At 28.2% G+C, this 17,500-nt stretch overlaps 1 protein-coding gene across 1 annotated transcript in view; it reads left to right on the top strand.

Annotated features, from left to right (window-relative positions):
* The first annotated feature begins 2,282 nt into the window (after positions 1-2,282).
* LOC111680804 (protein enabled) overlaps positions 2,283-17,500 on the top strand; it is a 36,441-nt gene continuing 21,223 nt past the window's right edge. Inside the window, exon 1 of the mRNA XM_046953431.1 lies at positions 2,283-2,758. Coding sequence (XP_046809387.1) covers positions 2,754-2,758 — 5 coding nt within the window. The 5' untranslated portion in view covers positions 2,283-2,753. The remainder of the gene's footprint in view (positions 2,759-17,500) is intronic.

The raw sequence follows: 17,500 nt of genomic DNA, 5'->3' as shown, positions 1-17,500 counted from the left end.
GTCTATAGTCCAGTCTATAGTCTAGTCTATAGTCAAGTCGATAGTCTAGTCGAAAGTCAAGTCTATATATAATCTATTCTACAGTCTAGTCTATAGTATAGTCAATAGTCTAGTCTAGAGTCTATTTTATAGTCCAGTCTATAATCTAGTCAATCCTCTTATGTATAGTCTAGTCTATAGTCTGGTTTATAGTCTAGTCTATAGTCTTGTCTATAGTCTAGTCTATAGTCTAGTCTATAATCTATTCTATAGTCTAGACTATAGTTTAGTCAATAGTCTAGTATATAGTCTATTTTATAGCCTAGCCTATAATCTAGTCTATAATCTAATCTATCGTCTAAACTATAGTCTATTCTATAAACTAGTCTATAGTATAGTCTATAGTCTAGTCTATAGACTTTACTATAGTCTAGTCTTTAGTCTATAGCCTAGTCTATAGTCTAGTATAAAGTCTAGTCTATAGTCTAGTCTAAAGTCTAGTCTAAAGTCTAGTCTATAGACTTTACTATAGTCTAGTCTTTAGTCTATAGTGTAGTCTATAGTCTAGTCCAAAGTCTAGTCCATAATCTAGTCTATAGTGTAGTCTATAGTTTAGTCTATAGTCTGGTCTATAGTCTGGTCTATAGTCTGGTCTATAGTCTGGTCTATAGTCTAGTCTATAGTCTGGTCTATAGTCTAGTCTATAGTCTAGTCTATGGTCTAGTCTATGGTCTAGTCTATAGTCTAGTCTATAGTCTAGTCTATAGTCTAGTCTATAGTCTAGTCTATAGTCTAGTCTATAGTCTAGTCTATAGTCTAGTCTATAGTCTAGTCTATAGTCTAGTCTATAGTCTAGTCTATAGTCTAGTCTATAGTCTAGTCTATAGTCTAGTCTATAGTCTAGTCTATAGTCTAGTCTATAGTCTAGTCTATAGTCTAGTCTATAGTCTAGTCTATAGTCTAGTCTATAGTCTAGTCTATAGTCTAGTCTATAGTCTAGTCTATAGTCTAGTCTATAGTCTAGTCTATAGTCTAGTCTATAGTCTAGTCTATAGTCTAGTCTATAGTCTAGTCTATAGTCTAGTCTATAGTCTAGTCTATAGTCTAGTCTATAGTCTAGTCTATAGTCTAGTCTATAGTCTAGTCTATAGTCTAGTCTCTAGTCTTGTCTATAGTCTAGTCTATAGTATAGTCTATAGTATAGTCTACAGTCTAGTCTATATTCTAGTCTATAGTCTAGTCTGTAGTCTAGTCTATAGTCAGTCTATAGTGTATAGTCTGTAGTCTAGTCTATAGTCTAGTCTATAGTCTAGTCTATAGTCTAGTCTATAGTCTAGTCTATAGTCTAGTCTATAGTCTAGTCTATAGTCTAGTCTATAGTCTAGTCTATAGTCTAGTCTATAGTCTAGTCTATAGTCTAGTCTATAGTCTAGTCTATAGTCTAGTCTATTGTCTAGTCTATAGTCTAGTCTATAGTCTAGTCTATAGTCTAGTCTATAGTCTAGTCTATAGTCTAGTCTATAGTCTAGTCTATAGTCTAGTCTATAGTCTAGTCTATAGTCTAGTCTATAGTCTAGTCTATAGTCTAGTCTATAGTCTAGTCTATAGTCTAGTCTATAGTCTAGTCTATAGTCTAGTCTATAGTCTAGTCTATAGTCTAGTCTATAGTCTAGTCTATAGTCTAGTCTATAGTCTAGTCTATAGTCTAGTCTATAGTCTAGTCTATAGTCTAGTCTATAGTCTAGTCTATAGTCTAGTCTATAGTCTAGTCTATAGTCTAGTCTATAGTCTAGTCTATAGTCTAGTCTATAGTCTAGCCTATAGTCTAGTCTATAGTCTAGTCTATAGTCTAGTCTATAGTCTAGTCTATAGTCCAGTCTATAGTCTAGTCTATAGTTTAGTCTATAGTCTAGTCAAAAGTCTAGTCTATAGTCTTGTCTATAGTCTTGTCTATAGTCTAGTCTATAGTCTTGTCTATAGTCTAGTCTATAGTCTAGTCTATAGTCTAGTTAAAAGTCTAGTCTATAGTCTTGTCTATAGTCTAGTCTATAGTCTAGTCTATAGTCTAGTCTATAGTCTAGCCTATAGTCTAGCCTATAGTCAGAGTAGACTTAAGGTTATAGTGTAGTCTATAATATAGTTTATAGTCTTGTCTTTGATGTTTGCTACAGTCTAGTCTACAAAATGTTCTAATATATAGTAAATTCATAATTTAATCTAGAATCTAGCCTTTGATCTAGTTTATAGCCTAATCTAATTTTCTCTCATTTATTTTCTAATTATATTCTCTTCTCTCTTTTCAGATCTCATAACATTTAACAAAACAAAAGAAAAATTCTCAAATCTCTTTTCCATCTCATAAAGTCGACGACACCCATTAGAGTTATATAAAATTCCCGAAAAACTATTCTCAAACATTTTCAAAACAAAAACTCGAAAATATTTTGCAACAACAACTACAAATTTTAAAAAAAGATTTAAATTAAAATTTAACACAAGGATTTCTCTAAAATAAAAATAATAAAATTTTGCTCTATACTCGCCAGCATTCAACGAAATACAAATAAAAACAACAACAAAATAACAATTTTATTGTATTTAATAAATAATTTTTATTTATTTATGTATTTTTTACTAAATTCTATACAATATTTTATATATTGAGCCTTAAGAAACCAACAACAAACAACAGCATTGATTTTTATTGGAAACGAAGGATTAAATAAGAAAAAATAAGAAATCGTTAACAACGTTTTTAAAATAATTTTATAAAAATGACGTAAGTAGAATTTAAATTTACTTGTTTTTATTGCCTTCTAATATTTATTTAGTTTTTAAGAAAAAATACTTATTTGTTTTGAGATTTTTTTGTTTTACTAAAATTATATTTCTTGAGAAAAAAATGTGAAATTTACTTTTACAGTTTTTTGTTTATTGTTTTTTAAACAAACATTAGTTAGAAAGAAAAATAAAACTTCAGGAATGGGAAAATTGAAAAATTAGTTTTAAAGAAAAATTTCGAACATTTTGTATTGATATCGCGAATATTCGTTGGAATTTTCTTTATATAGAAATTCTTTTTAAACAAAGTATAATTCTAGAAAAAGTTTTTTAAAAAAAAATTTTCTTTCTATAAAATATTTTTATTTTAATGGGAATATTCGCGAATATTCGAACGAAGTTTTATCGCGAGTATTCTATCGAACAGATTGTTTTTTTTTATCGCGAATATTCCAAGAATTAATATTTTTATAGGGAATCTTTTGAACAACTTTATTGTCTATATAAAGATCCCCCCGGGGGCATGTTACCTTGGCGAGACCTCCGCCTTGGTGTTATTGCAATCCCGGGGTATATAGAGGTGGCCAATACCTCCAATCTGACCGGGATTGAAAAATTGGTTACAGTCTACTGTTTGGCTTAGTCCTTGCATAGATTGCCAGAGGTCAGACCAGAGCACCACATAATCTTGTACTACGGGTGGCCAGTTGCAAGCAAGACTATGTCCTGGCTGGTCAGTTGGTTAAGGTTCCTTCAGGATCTACGTAGTGGCTGTGGTTTAAATCCAAATTCGCGGGAAGAGTAAAAGTGGCGGTTAAAAGACTGATGCATGATAACAGTCAATATTTCGGGATAAGTTCGGTGCTGTTGCCGAAAATCAACAGATACCCCACAGAGGAGTGACTGTGGGACTAAGCGTTGGAAATGGGTTGGTGTCAATTGTATATGATACGGGTGGTGTCGTATGTTTTTCTCTATGAATGTGTCGAATAAATGAGATGTGTGCTGGGTTGAATAATGATGGATGAAAGGTATGTTCAGAGTTTACTCTGTTCATATCAGACTTGCCACAGCGTATCACTGTGAGTAAGAACAATGTCTACGGCTTATTGATGGATCGTGCTTCGGCCCACCGGTTTCGTCTCTAGGTGCTGTTGCCGAATCAACAGAGCCATAGTAGTGTGGTTGTCTTTCAACGTGACTACTTTGGCAAGAGATTAGATAGCTCGAGTACTCCAGCAAAGTACTTGCGCATGGACCGGTCATAGCCAATGTGCAAAAATTCCCACCTGAGTCTTCATTGAAGACAAAGGGGCGATGGTAGACCGTTCTCAAGTCTTCCCTGTAGATGAAAAAGACCACCGTGAGATAAGGCCGACACGGCAGGTGCTCACGTTAAAACTCTCGACAGTCTGTCTATATAAAGACAATATCAGAAGATTTTATCTATTGCGAATACTTGATGAAAAACTGTAGAGAATTTTTAAACTATTTTGTTCTTTTTCTATAGGAATTTTAGAAAAAAATTTTTTTGTTAAAAAATTTCGAACAAATTGTTTTTCTCTCGCGAATATTCTATAGAATTATTGTTCTATAGATAGTTTTATAATAAATTTGCTTTTTCTTAAAATTTCAGAAAAAAAAACTCTTCGTTTTTTTAGAAGATTTTCAAACAGACTGTTTATTTCACGAATATTCCAAGAATTTATGTTTTTAGGGGGAATCTTTTGAACAAATTAACTCTTTCTTTAGACAAAATTAGAACAAATTCATTTTTATTGAAATTTTTAGAACAAATTGTCTTTCTATGGCGAGTATTTTCTCTTTCTATGAAGAATTTAAATTTCATTTTCTTCTTTTTTTTCATTTTTGAACAGATTGTCTTTACATCGCGAATATTCTTGAATTGAATTTCCTTTTCTTTGGAGAATTTAGAAAAAAATGTCACTTTTTACAGAGAATTTTTAGCACTTTAGATCGAATATTCGCTATAAATGCGAATTTTAGAACAAATGTTAACTTTCTGCAGAGAATTTTTCTTATCGCAAATATTTGTCTTTTGATCGCGAATATTCTATGAAACTCTTTTTCTACAGAGATTTTTAAAACAAATTCTTGTTGACTTTCAAACAAAATATTTTTCAATCGCGATAAAATTCTATTTTTATAAAGAATTTTAAAACGAATTATTGTGGGATTGTGGGAATTTCAAATAGACAAACATTTAATCGCGAATATTCCATGAAACTCTTATTCTTTCTATCGCGAGTATTTGATAAAAAACTCTTTCTGTAAAAAATTTTCAAACAATTTTCTTCTTTCTATGGGTACTTTAGAACAAATTCTTCTTTTGCTTAATAATTTCGAATAAATTGTCTTTCTATCGCGAATATTCTATAGAATTATCGTTCTATAGATAGTTTTATAATAAATTTGTTTTTTCCATTTTGAATATAAGAACAAATTCTACTTTTATTGCAAATATTCGTTTAAAATCTTTTTCAATAGAAAATTTTTTGAAAAGTTTTGTTCTTTCTATGGAAATTTTATAAAAAATTCATCTTTTTTTAAATATATTCGAATACATTTAACTTTTATTGAAAATTTTCGAAAAAAATTGTTTTCTATCGCGAAGATTCGAAGAAATTTAATTTTGCTATAGACAATTTTAGAACAAAATTCATTTTAATGAATATTTTAGAAAAAAAATTGTCTTTCTATAGAAAAATTGAGAATGAATTCTTTTTTTTTATAAAAAATGTTCGAAAAAGTTTCTATCGCGAATATTCGATCGAATTTTCTTTTCATTTTTGAACCAATTTTGTTCTCTCTTTCTCTCTCTCTCTCTGTGGAGAATTCTAAAATAAATTCCTTTTTTTAATCAGGAACATATTGTTTTCTTATCGCGAATTTTCCATGAAATTCTTATTTAATAGAAAATTTTAGAATAAATTTTTTCAAACAATTTTCTATCGCGAATATTCAATGAAAATATTTTTTTTTAAGAATTTTAAAAAAAAAAAATATTTAATTGATGAATTTTTGAACAAAATACATTTCTATTGCGAATATTCGTATGAATTTTCTTTCTGTAGAGTGTTGTTCTCTACCTCTCTCTCTCTCTCTCTGTAGAGAATTTTAAAATAAATTCCCTTTTTATTATCGCGAATAAATTGTTTTTCTTTAGCGAATATTTCATGAAATTTTTATATATTTTGAAAGTTTCTATAGAAAATTTTAGAAAAAATTCTTTTAGTAAAAATTTTTGAACAAATTTCCATCGCGAATATTCGAAGAAATTATTTTTCTTTAAAAAGTTTTCGAAAAAAATTCTTTTATTGAAGATTTTCAAACAAATTACATTTCTTTTGCAAATATTCCATTAAATTCTCTTTCTATAAAGTTCTTTTAAACAAATTGTTTTTCTATCGCGAAGAAATTGTTTTTCATTCGCGAAAAAATTGTTTTTCTTTCGCGAATATTCGATGAACGTTTTAAAAAATGTCTTTTTTCATGGAAATACATTCAACAAATTGTCTATTTAAAAAATGTCTTTTTTCATGGAAATGCATTCAACAAATTGTCTATTTTTCTGTTCCTGTGCCGAACAAATTTCTATCGCGATTATTCGAAGAAATTATTTTTCTTTAAAGAATTTTCGAAAAAAATCTTTTATTGAAGATTTTCAAACAAATTACATTTCTTTCGCGAATATTCCATTGAATTCTCTTTCTATAAAGTTCGTTTAAACAAATTGTTTTTCTATCGCGAAAAAATTGTTTTTCTATCGTGAAAAAATTGTTTTTCTATCGTGAAAAATTTTTTTTCAATCGCGAACATTCGATGAACGTTTTAAAAAATGTCTGTTTTATAGAAAATTTTAATAGAAATTTCTATCGCGAATATTAGAATTTTCGAAAAAATCCTTTAATTGAAGATTTCCTGTGCCTAAGGTTGCTTTAAGCTTCGTCATCATCATCATAGAAACTTAGTTTATATATTTGGTTCTGTTTTTTTGTTGTTTTTGGTTCAAGGGCGTTCATATGAGCAGCAGCGCTATTTTTCCACTTTTTTCATACTAAGTGCACATCTTTTAGAGATTTACCATTTTTTTTTTTTAGTTTATTATTTTTGTATGATTGTTTGCTTCACTGACTGATGATGGTTGGTTGGTGACGTTGCTGCTGGAAATGTTTTCTAATGGAATTTTGTTGTAAAGAAAAAAAAAACTAAATATTATTTCAAACAAGATTTTATATTAAAATTGTGTATTTTTTCTTTGCAACAAAAACCTTAATGAAATGCTTTTCATATAAATAAATGAGACTTGAAGTAGTTTAACAAAAGCTTGTGATTTTTTATTGTTTTACCGCAAAAAAAAGGTGGCAACTTGTGAACTTGTGTCAAACAAATCCTTGACCCTACCTTTATAAATAAATAATGAAATTGTGTTAAAATATTAAAACTCATTATTTCCTTAGTGATTTTATATGTTGTTCTTTTGAAAACCAGAAGTATTCAGTTCTGTTCTATTTATTTGTTTCACCTTTTTTTTTCTTGTTAACTTTATTCTTTAATAAAAAAAAACTTAAAATTAACAAACATTAAGTTCGTCTTCTGTCTGTTTGTAACACGCATTTATTGTCTTGTCATTGCTGTTGGGTGTCCCACTAAAGACCCCATTGGGTGAGGTCTGTGAGGTTGTGACCAACCCTCTTTTCGTTATTTTCCTCTCCTCTTAATAACTACTACGATAGAGTCAACAACAATATCCAAAGAAATATCCTTATTATACTCGTTAAACTAAAGGAGCCTTATTATAAAAGTGAAATAATTTTAATAACATTAAATTTAACACATACATTTAGGGGGATTTTATACACTTAGAGAATTTGTTGTTTTACATTATTTTCAGGTTGTTTCACATACATTAGTCTTATTCGGGCGCAAATATTCGAACAAGTCTATTTTTTTTAAATTCATTCTATGAAAAATTTTAAAACAATTTCTTCTATTTTTGTTCATTTTTGAACAGATTGTCTTTACATCGCGAATATTCTTTGATTTTTTTTTCTTTAGAGAACTTAGAACAAAATGTCACTTTTTTCCGAGAATTTTTAGCACTTTATATCGAATATTCGCTATAAATACGAATTTTAGAAATTTTAAAACAATTTGTTCTATTTTTTGTTCATTTTTGAACAGATTGTCTTTAAATCGCGAATATTCTTTGAATTTTCTTTTCTTTAGAGAATTTAGCAAAAAATGTGACTTTTTACAGAGAATTTTTAGCACTTTATATCGAATATTCGCTATAAATACGAATTTTAGAACAAATGTTTACATTCTGCAAAGAATTTTTTTTAAAATTCTTTCTATGGAAAATTTTAAAACAATTTCTTCTATTTTTGTTCATTTTTGAACAGATTGTCTTTACATCGCGAATATTCCTCGAATTTCCTTTTCTTTAGAGAATTTAGAACAAAATGTCACTTTTTACAGAGAATTTTTAGCACTTTATATCGAATATTCGCTATAAATGCAAATTTTAGAACAAATGTTAACTTTCTGCAAAGAATTTTTCTTATCGCGAATATTCTATGAAACTCTTTTTCTACAGAGATTTTTAAAACAAATTCTTGTTATATTAAAAACTTTCAAACAAAATGTTTTTCAATCACGATAAAATTCTATTTTTATAAAGAATTTAAGAACGAATTATTCTTTTATTTTTGGAATTTCAAATAGACAAGCTTTTAATCGCGAATATGCCATGAAACTCTTTTTCTCTAGAGAATTTTACAACATATTCTTTTTTAATTGAAAAGTTTCCAAAAAAATTTCATTCTTTTGCAAATATTTGATCAAATTTTGTTTTTATAAAGAATTTTGAAACAAATTTGTTATTTCTCTAAAGAATTTTAGGAAAAATCATATTTTATTGGAGAATTTCAAACAAAATATCTTTTAATCGCGAATATTCAATCAAATTCTGTTTGTATAAAAAATTTTAGAAGAATTTAAAAATTCTTCTTCTAACGAATAATTTAAAACAAACTGTCTTTTTATCGAGAATATTCCATGAAAAACTGAATTTTTGAACAAAGTTGCTCTTTCTAATGAGAATTTTAGAATATTTTCTTTTTTTTGTAGTTATTCAAACAAATAGTCATTCTATCGCGAATATTCGCTAAAATTCTTTTTCTGCAGAGTATTTTAGAACTAATTCTTCTTTGGTTAAAAATTTTCGAACAAAGTGTTTTCGAATCTTGATAAAATTCTATTTTAATAAAAAATTTTCAAACCAACTTTTCTTTGATTAAAGATTTTTAAACAAACTGTCTTTCTATCGCGAACATTACATGAATTTTAGAACAAATTTTATGATATTCAAAAAGATCGCAAATATTCGACAAATTTTAGAACAAATTTGTTCTAAACTTCGATAAAACTCTTTTACTATAGATAATTTTACGATAAATTTGCTCTTTCTATGATTTTCGAACAAAGTATCTTACAATCGCGATAAAATTCAATTTTTAAAAAGAATTTTAGAACAAATTCTTCTTTTATTGTTGATTTTCGAACAGACTGTCTTTCTATCGTGAATATTCCATGAATTTTAAAAGAAATTTAATAATATTCGAATAGACTGTCTTTCTATCGCGAATATTCCATGAATTTTAGAACAAATTAGATGATATTCGAACAAATTGTCTTTTTATCGCGAATATTCAATGAATTTTAGAAAAGAATTATTCTTTTTGATGAGAATTGTAGAATAGAATTCATCATTTATTGTTGATTTTCAAAAACATAATCTTTTTATCGAGTATATTCGATGAGTTTCAATATCTAAAGAGAATTTTCGAACACACTTTCTTTTGTCTCGAATATTCAATAAAATTCTATATTTTTAGAGAATATTCAATGAGACTCTTTTTCTATAGAAAATTTAGGAATCAATTTTCACTTTCTAATAAGGATTTTTCAAACAAATTCTTCTTTTATTGTATTTTTTCGAACAAATTGTCTTTCTATAACGATCGGCAATATTCAATGAATTTTAATACATATTTGATTATATTCGAACAGTTTTCTCTTTCTATCGCGAATATTCAATGAATTTAAGAAAAAATTATTCCTTTTTAATGAGAATTTTATAATAGAATTCATGTTTTATTGTTGATTTTCAAAAAAAATATCTATTTATCCAGTATATTCGATGAGTTTCAGTATCTAAAGAGAATTTTCGCACAAACTGTCTTTTGTCGCGAATATTAAATAAAGTTCTATATTTTTAGAGAATTTTCAATGAAACTTTTTTTTGTAAAGAATTTTGGAATAGTTTTTTTAATTCTAATTTTTTGTTAATAAATTCTTCTTTTATTGTAGTTTTTTAACAAAAATCTGTCTTTCTATCGCGAATATTCGTTAAAATTCTTTTTCTATTGAGATTTTTAAAACAAATTCTTCTTTTATTAAATATTTTGTTAAAGAAGTTCTTTTTATAATGAATATTTTGTTAAAATTCTTTTTTTATGGAAAATTTTAGAACAACATTTTTAAAACATTTTCAAGAGACTGTCTTTTTGTCGCGAGAGTATTTGAACTTTTTTTGGAACAATTTTGCTTTTTCAACAGGGAATTTTTAAACAAATTCATTGAAGATTTTTGAACAAATTTTGTTTTTTTTTTATTTTTACAAAAATTTTACAGATTTTAACTTTTTGAATTGTTAACTTTTTAAATTTATATCAGCAAAACTTTTTAATTTTATTATTATTTTTATATTAATACCATTAGAGGGTTAATTTTTTAACTGCCTTAAAATAGGCTACACTTTTTTTGTTTGCCAACAACTGTCAGTTTTTCTTTATGCTCAAGCTTTTAAAAGTTAAACTTTTTAACATTTTTAATAAATTATTACTTGCCAAGTTAATTCTCCAAGTGTCTATCTGTCTGTCTGTCTGTCTGCCTACCTGTATGATGGTGTAACACCTAAGAGAGCATAAGAAATGTTACACATTAACACGACTAAAAGGCAACAAGGTGTGCGTGATAACACCTAAAGTCTTTTTGTTTTTTATTCCCAAAACACATAAAATATAAACAAACTTGTGCTGTTTTTTTTTAAATTAATTTTTTTGTTTATAGAAAAAGAGACAACTTGGAAATAGGCAAAACTTTTTACGCCTCCTTTTTTGAAGACTTTTAGATTTTGTGCGAAAATATTGAATGCGTAACGCAGGTTAAAAGTTTTTTGAGTCTTCTTTGTTATTAAATGGGTAACATTTGTCAGCAAGAGCAGTAAGTTTTAGCAAAAAAAAAAAAAAAAAAAGTTTGTGATAAAAAACCTTAAGAAATAATTTTTATAAAAGAAAAATTTTCGATGATAAGACTTTCAAAACAAAAAAGTATTAAAACAAAGAAATTCAGAGAAATAATAATAAAATTGTTAATCAAATAATATAAAATCATTTAAAATCTAAAAAAGTGTCTACTTTTCGGCGGCAAACAAAGTCAGGCATACTTTTAGGTGGCCTAAACTAAGTTTCAATTATAAAAAGCTCAAGAAAATTATTGTGTTATAAAAACCCTAATCTCTACTTTAACTATTTCTATTCAAAAACCAAAACGAACATTAAAAAAATTAAATTATTTTTATATAAATATCTTTAACATGTTCAACAAAAATCTGGCGCCTAAAAGTAGGCCGCTAAACAGTTAAAAAGGAAACACAGTTTTAATCGCTTAACTAACTACTGCATACAAAATTTTTATTATAATTAATATTTATAAATATTTAACTCATAGTGATAAAAATAACAAACCACACAAAAAAAGTTTTCTGATAAAAACTTACAACTTGGTGGTTTTATTTCCTTGTTATTGTTTTTTTTTAATTATCGCTCTACAAATTATTAAGTGCTTTGAATTTTTATTTATATATTCACTTTTTTCTCCATTTTTCATTATATTTTATTATTAGTCTTTCTTTTCTCTCTTTTAAAATAAGTGAAATTTTCAGCAACATTTCCAAAACCTCATCATTCATTAATTTTTTTGTTTGTTGTTTTGCGTTAAGTATTTGTTCTATTTACCACATGATGCATTATCTGCAACTAAAACTGCATGTTTGTTAAATGTGCAATGTTAGGCAGACAGACAGACAGACAGACACACATGCTCAGACATATACAGCAGCGCTTAATATTTAAGTGCTTGTTGTTAGAGCGCTAGCATCCGATAGACAACGACTATCCAAAGATCTACAGATTATAGGCTAGATCAGAACTAGGACACTATATAATTGTTTAGACCATAACTTAACTTAACTTTAGACAATATATTAGTATTTAGACTAAACTATAAACTAGACTACACACTAGACTATGGACTAAGATGGACTCTATAGAATATACTATAATCGGTACTATAATAGACAAGCCTACAATGTACTTTTAAACTACGGTCTATATATGATCATCCAGACTAGTTATAGCCTTCAGAGGGCGACAGCATCCGAAAGACAACTACTATCGAAAGTGCTATAGATTATAGACTAAACACTACATAATAGTTTACTAGACTATAGATTTGTCTATAGTCCAGACTATAGATTAGTCTATAGTCCAGACTATAGATTAGTCTATAGTCCAGACTATAGATTAGTCTATAGTCCAGACTATAGATTAGTCTATAGTCCTGACTATAGATTAGTCTATAGTCCAGACTATAGATTAGTCTATTGTCCAGACTATAGATTAGTCTATAGTCTAGACTATATGTAAGTCCAGACTTTAGATTAGTCTATAGTCCAGACTATAGATTAGTCTATAGTCCAGACTATAGATTAGTCTATAGTCCAGACTATAGATTAGTCTATAGTCAAGACTATAGATTAGTCTATAGTCCAGACCATAGATTAGTCTATAGTACAGACTACAGATTAGTCTATAGTCCAGACTATATATTAGTCTATAGTCCAGACTATAGATTAGTCTATATTCCAGACTACAGGTTAATCTATAGTCCAGACTATATATTAGTCTATAGTCCAGACTATATATTAGTCTATAGTCCCGACTATAGTTTAGTCTATAATCCAGACTATAGATTAGTCTATAGTCCAGACTATAGATTAGTCTATAATCCAGACTATAGATTAGTCTATAGTCCAGACTATAGATTAGTCTATAGTCCAAACTATAGATTAGTCTGTAGAAATTTGTTTATTATTTTTTTAAAATTATTCTTAAAAATTTTTGTCATATTCTATTGCTTCAATCACATTATTTGTATGCAACGTTTGCTATCACAACTTTATCGCCTTAATAAATCTTCAAGCCTCTCACTTTTCTTCTCACTCTTAACTTGACCATTTTTTCGCAAATATTTTTTAAAAAAAAAGAAGGTCTATTTACTAATTATGGCATTTTTGTAATTAAAATTGGCATTATGACGCAAATACTCATTATGACCAAAAAAAAAAGAAATAAAAAATAAACAACAACAAACAACTGCCAAATTTGGCAAAAAAACTTATTTACCAATAAATATGTTTTTCCTTTCAAGCTTTAAATTTATCTTTAAACACCACACAACTTGATTTTATTGATTCTTAATGAATATTTATTTATTTGTCTGCCATATTTGTTCATTGATCACAGAAAAATTAAATAAAATTCAATGACCAGTGGACAAAGTGAAACAATCATAAAAATGTTTTATTTATTTAATTTGAGCCACGAAAATATTCACTTACTCGCTCAGAATGTGACAGCTATCTTCTTAAAAAAACTAAAAAACTAGACTACAGAATAAACTTGACGAAAGTCTAGACTACAGACTAAACTATAGACTAGACTATAAACTAGACTATAGACTAGACTATAGACTAAACTATAGATTAGACTATAGACTAGACTGTAGACTAGACTATAGACTAGACTATAGACTAGACTATAGACTAGACTATAGACTAGACTATAGACTAGACTATAGACTAGACTATAGACTAGACTATAGACTAGACTATAGACTAGACTATAGACTAGACTATAGACTAGGCTATAGACTAGACTATAGACTAGACTATAGACTAGACTATAGACTAGACTATAGACTAGACTATAGGCTAGACTAGACTATAGGCTAGACTAGACTAGACTACAGGCTATAGACTAGACTATAGACTAGACTATAGACTAGACTATGAACTAGACTATAGACTAGACTATAGAATAGACTATAGAATAGACTATAGAATAGACTATAGAATAGACTATAGAATAGTCTATAGACTAGACTATAGACTAGACAATAGACTAGACAATAGACTAGACCATAAACTAGACTAGCTTGGACTATAGACTAAACTGTAGACTAGACTATTAAACTATTGACTAGAGCACAGACAAGACTATAAATTAGACAATAAACTAGACTATAGACTAGACTTTAAACTAGACTATAGACTAGACTATAGACTAAACTATAGATTAGACTATAGACTAGAATGTAGACTAGACTATAGACTAGACTTTAGACTAGACTATAGACTAGACTATAGACTAGACTATATACTAGACTATAGACTAGACTATAGACTAGACTATAGACTAGACTATAGACTAGACTATAGACTAGACTATAGACTAGACTATAGACTAGACTAGACTAAGAGACTAGACTATAGACTAGACTATAGACTAGACTATAGACTAGACTATAGACTAGACTATAGACTAGACTATAGACTAGACTATAGACTAGACTATAGACTAGACTATAGACTAGACTATAGACTAGACTATAGACTAGACTATAGACTAGACTATAGACTAGACTATAGACTAGACTATAGACTAGACTATAGACTAGACTATAGACTAGACTATAGACTAGACTATAGACTAGACTATAGACTAGACTATAGACTAGACTATAGACTAGACTATAGACTAGACTATAGACTTGACTATAGACTAGACTATAGACTAGACTATAGACTAGATTATAGACTAGACTATAGACTAGACTATATACTAGACTATAGACTAGACTATAGACTAGACTATAGACTATACTATAGACTAGACTATGAACTAGACTATAGACTAGACTATAGAATAGACTATAGAATAGACTATAGAATAGTCTATAGACTAGACTATAGACTAGACAATAGACTAGACAATAGACTAGACCATAAACTAGACTAGTTTGGACTATAGACTAAACTGTAGACTAGACTTTATATTAAACTATTGACTAGAGCACAGACAAGACTATAAATTAGACAATAGCATAGAGTAAACTATAGACTAGACCATAGGCTAGATTTTAGACGAAACTACAGACTAGACTATAGACTACACTATAGACTAGACTACATATTCTAGACTATAGACTAGACTATAGACTAGACTATAGACTAGACTATAGACTAGACTATAGACTAGACTATAAACTAGACTATAGAATAGACTATAGACTAGACTATAGACTAGACTATAGACTAGACTATAGACTAGACTATAGACTAGACTATAGACTAGACTATAGACTAGACTATAGACTAGACTATAGACTAGACTATAGACTAGACTATAGACTAGACTATAGACTAGACTATAGACTAGACTATAGACTAGAATATAGACTAGACTATAGACTAGACTATACACTAGACTATAGACTAGACTATAGACTAGACTATAGACTAGACTATAGACGAGACTATAGACTAGACTTTAGACTAGACTATAGACTAGAATATAGACTAGACTATAGACTAGACTATACACTAGACTATAGACTAGACTATACACTAGACTATAGACTAGACTATAGACTAGACTATACACTAGACTATAGACTAAACTTTAGACTAGGCTGTAGACTAGACTATAGGGTAGTCTACAGACTAGACTATAGACTAGACTATAGACTAGATTATAGACTAGACTATAGACTATATTATAGACTAGACTATAGACTAGATTATAGACTAAACTATAAGCTAGACTTAAAACTAGACTATATCTATAGAAAATTTATAATTTGTTATTGCTTAACTTTATAATTTGCCGCATAATTAAAAACTTTAACGCTTAGATGCTTCTGCCACGCTATATATTTAATCATCAAACGGCAATCAGCTGCTGCTGCTGGGCTATGTCAGAAATACCAACCATCAGCATGATTATGGGACTGATGTAGATAATGCTGTTGACTTTAGTCATTATACTGTAGTTACATGATGATGTCTTTAAAGTTTAACAATACATAGTTTTAAGTTGTCTATACAACTACACTTTAGTTGTAGATTTTTAAACACTGATTATTGTGATTTAATTGTCTTTTATATTATACGATTTTTAACGATTCTTTTAATGTTATTTACATTATATTTCTTCATACATATTAAGTCTGTTTAATGTGCTGTTTTAATACGCATTTCTTTAATTCGAAGCATATTTAGAAAGAAGTTCACCAGATCAATGAATCGTATGTTAGAATTGCTGTAATCATGGTTTTATAAAGTCTGTATGTCTTATTAGTTCCAAGGCTCTATTTCGTGCCTACAAACGCCGATGTGCAATGTTGATGAAATGATTCTTAATTTAGTTTGAAATGATATTTCTCCTTTTATCTTTTTTTTAACGTTTAAGTGAAATGCCTCTCACTGGACTCAGCATGATTAAGTTAAATTCTTTTACATTTCGATTTAACTTTTTATTTCATCTATTCTTTAGAATTGAAAGAAAAATGCATTAATTCACTTAAAAACTTTCATTTAAAATTCTTTTCTGAAAAAAAACTTTATATTTACTTTTACAAAACTCTTCTTACAAAAAAGCCTCCATTAAAACCATTATATTGCTACCAATCAAATCTAAACCTTTAATAAAATTTTTATTATTTCATGTTCAACCGCTTAAGTAGTGTATTCAGTTAATAGAAGAATCTATGAAAAATACATTAAGAATAAATAGAAAATAAAAACTAACTAAACTTAACTCATAATTATTAATCATTTTAATGATACAAGATATTCATCATTTCACACAGAATCTTTCAAAAGAAACAAGCGCATCAAATCAACAATGATTTGTTAAGATTTCTTCAATGAGAAGAGTTCAAGTAAAGTTTTTATTTTTTTTCTACAATTATTTATGTGTTCATCAGATGGCCATTCTTCAAAATGGACCGTTTAAAACGATGTGAAGATGACGCTGATGTTGAATTGAGATGGACATGTAACATGAATGATTAGATTGGTAAATGATTTAGATTAACAAGTGTAATGCTTATAAGCGATGATTACACCATTTTAAAAGATTTAAAAAATGAACATGAAATGAGCAATTTAGGTCAGATATATAGTATATACTGTAGTCTATACTCTAGTCTGTAGTATAGTCTATAGTTTAGGCAGTAGTATAGTCTATTGTCTAGTCTATAGTCTAGTCAAGTATATAGTCTAGTATATAGTATAGTCTATAGTATAGTCTAGTCTAGAGTCAAGTCTATAGTCTAGTCTATAATCTATTCTATAGTCTATAGTTTAGTCTAGCCTATAGTCTAGTCAAGTGTATAGTCTAATTTATAGTCTAGTGTATAATCTAGTTTATAGTCTAGTCTATAGTCTAGTCTATATTCTAGTCTATAGTCTAGTCTATAGTCTAGTCTATAGTCTAGTCTATAGTCTAGTCTATAGTCTAGTCTATAG

The sequence above is a fragment of the Lucilia cuprina genome, chromosome 6 (genome assembly GCF_022045245.1).
Source record: "Lucilia cuprina isolate Lc7/37 chromosome 6, ASM2204524v1, whole genome shotgun sequence".
Lineage (NCBI taxonomy): Eukaryota > Metazoa > Arthropoda > Insecta > Diptera > Calliphoridae > Lucilia > Lucilia cuprina.
This window is presented reverse-complemented; position numbering and strand designations above follow the sequence as displayed.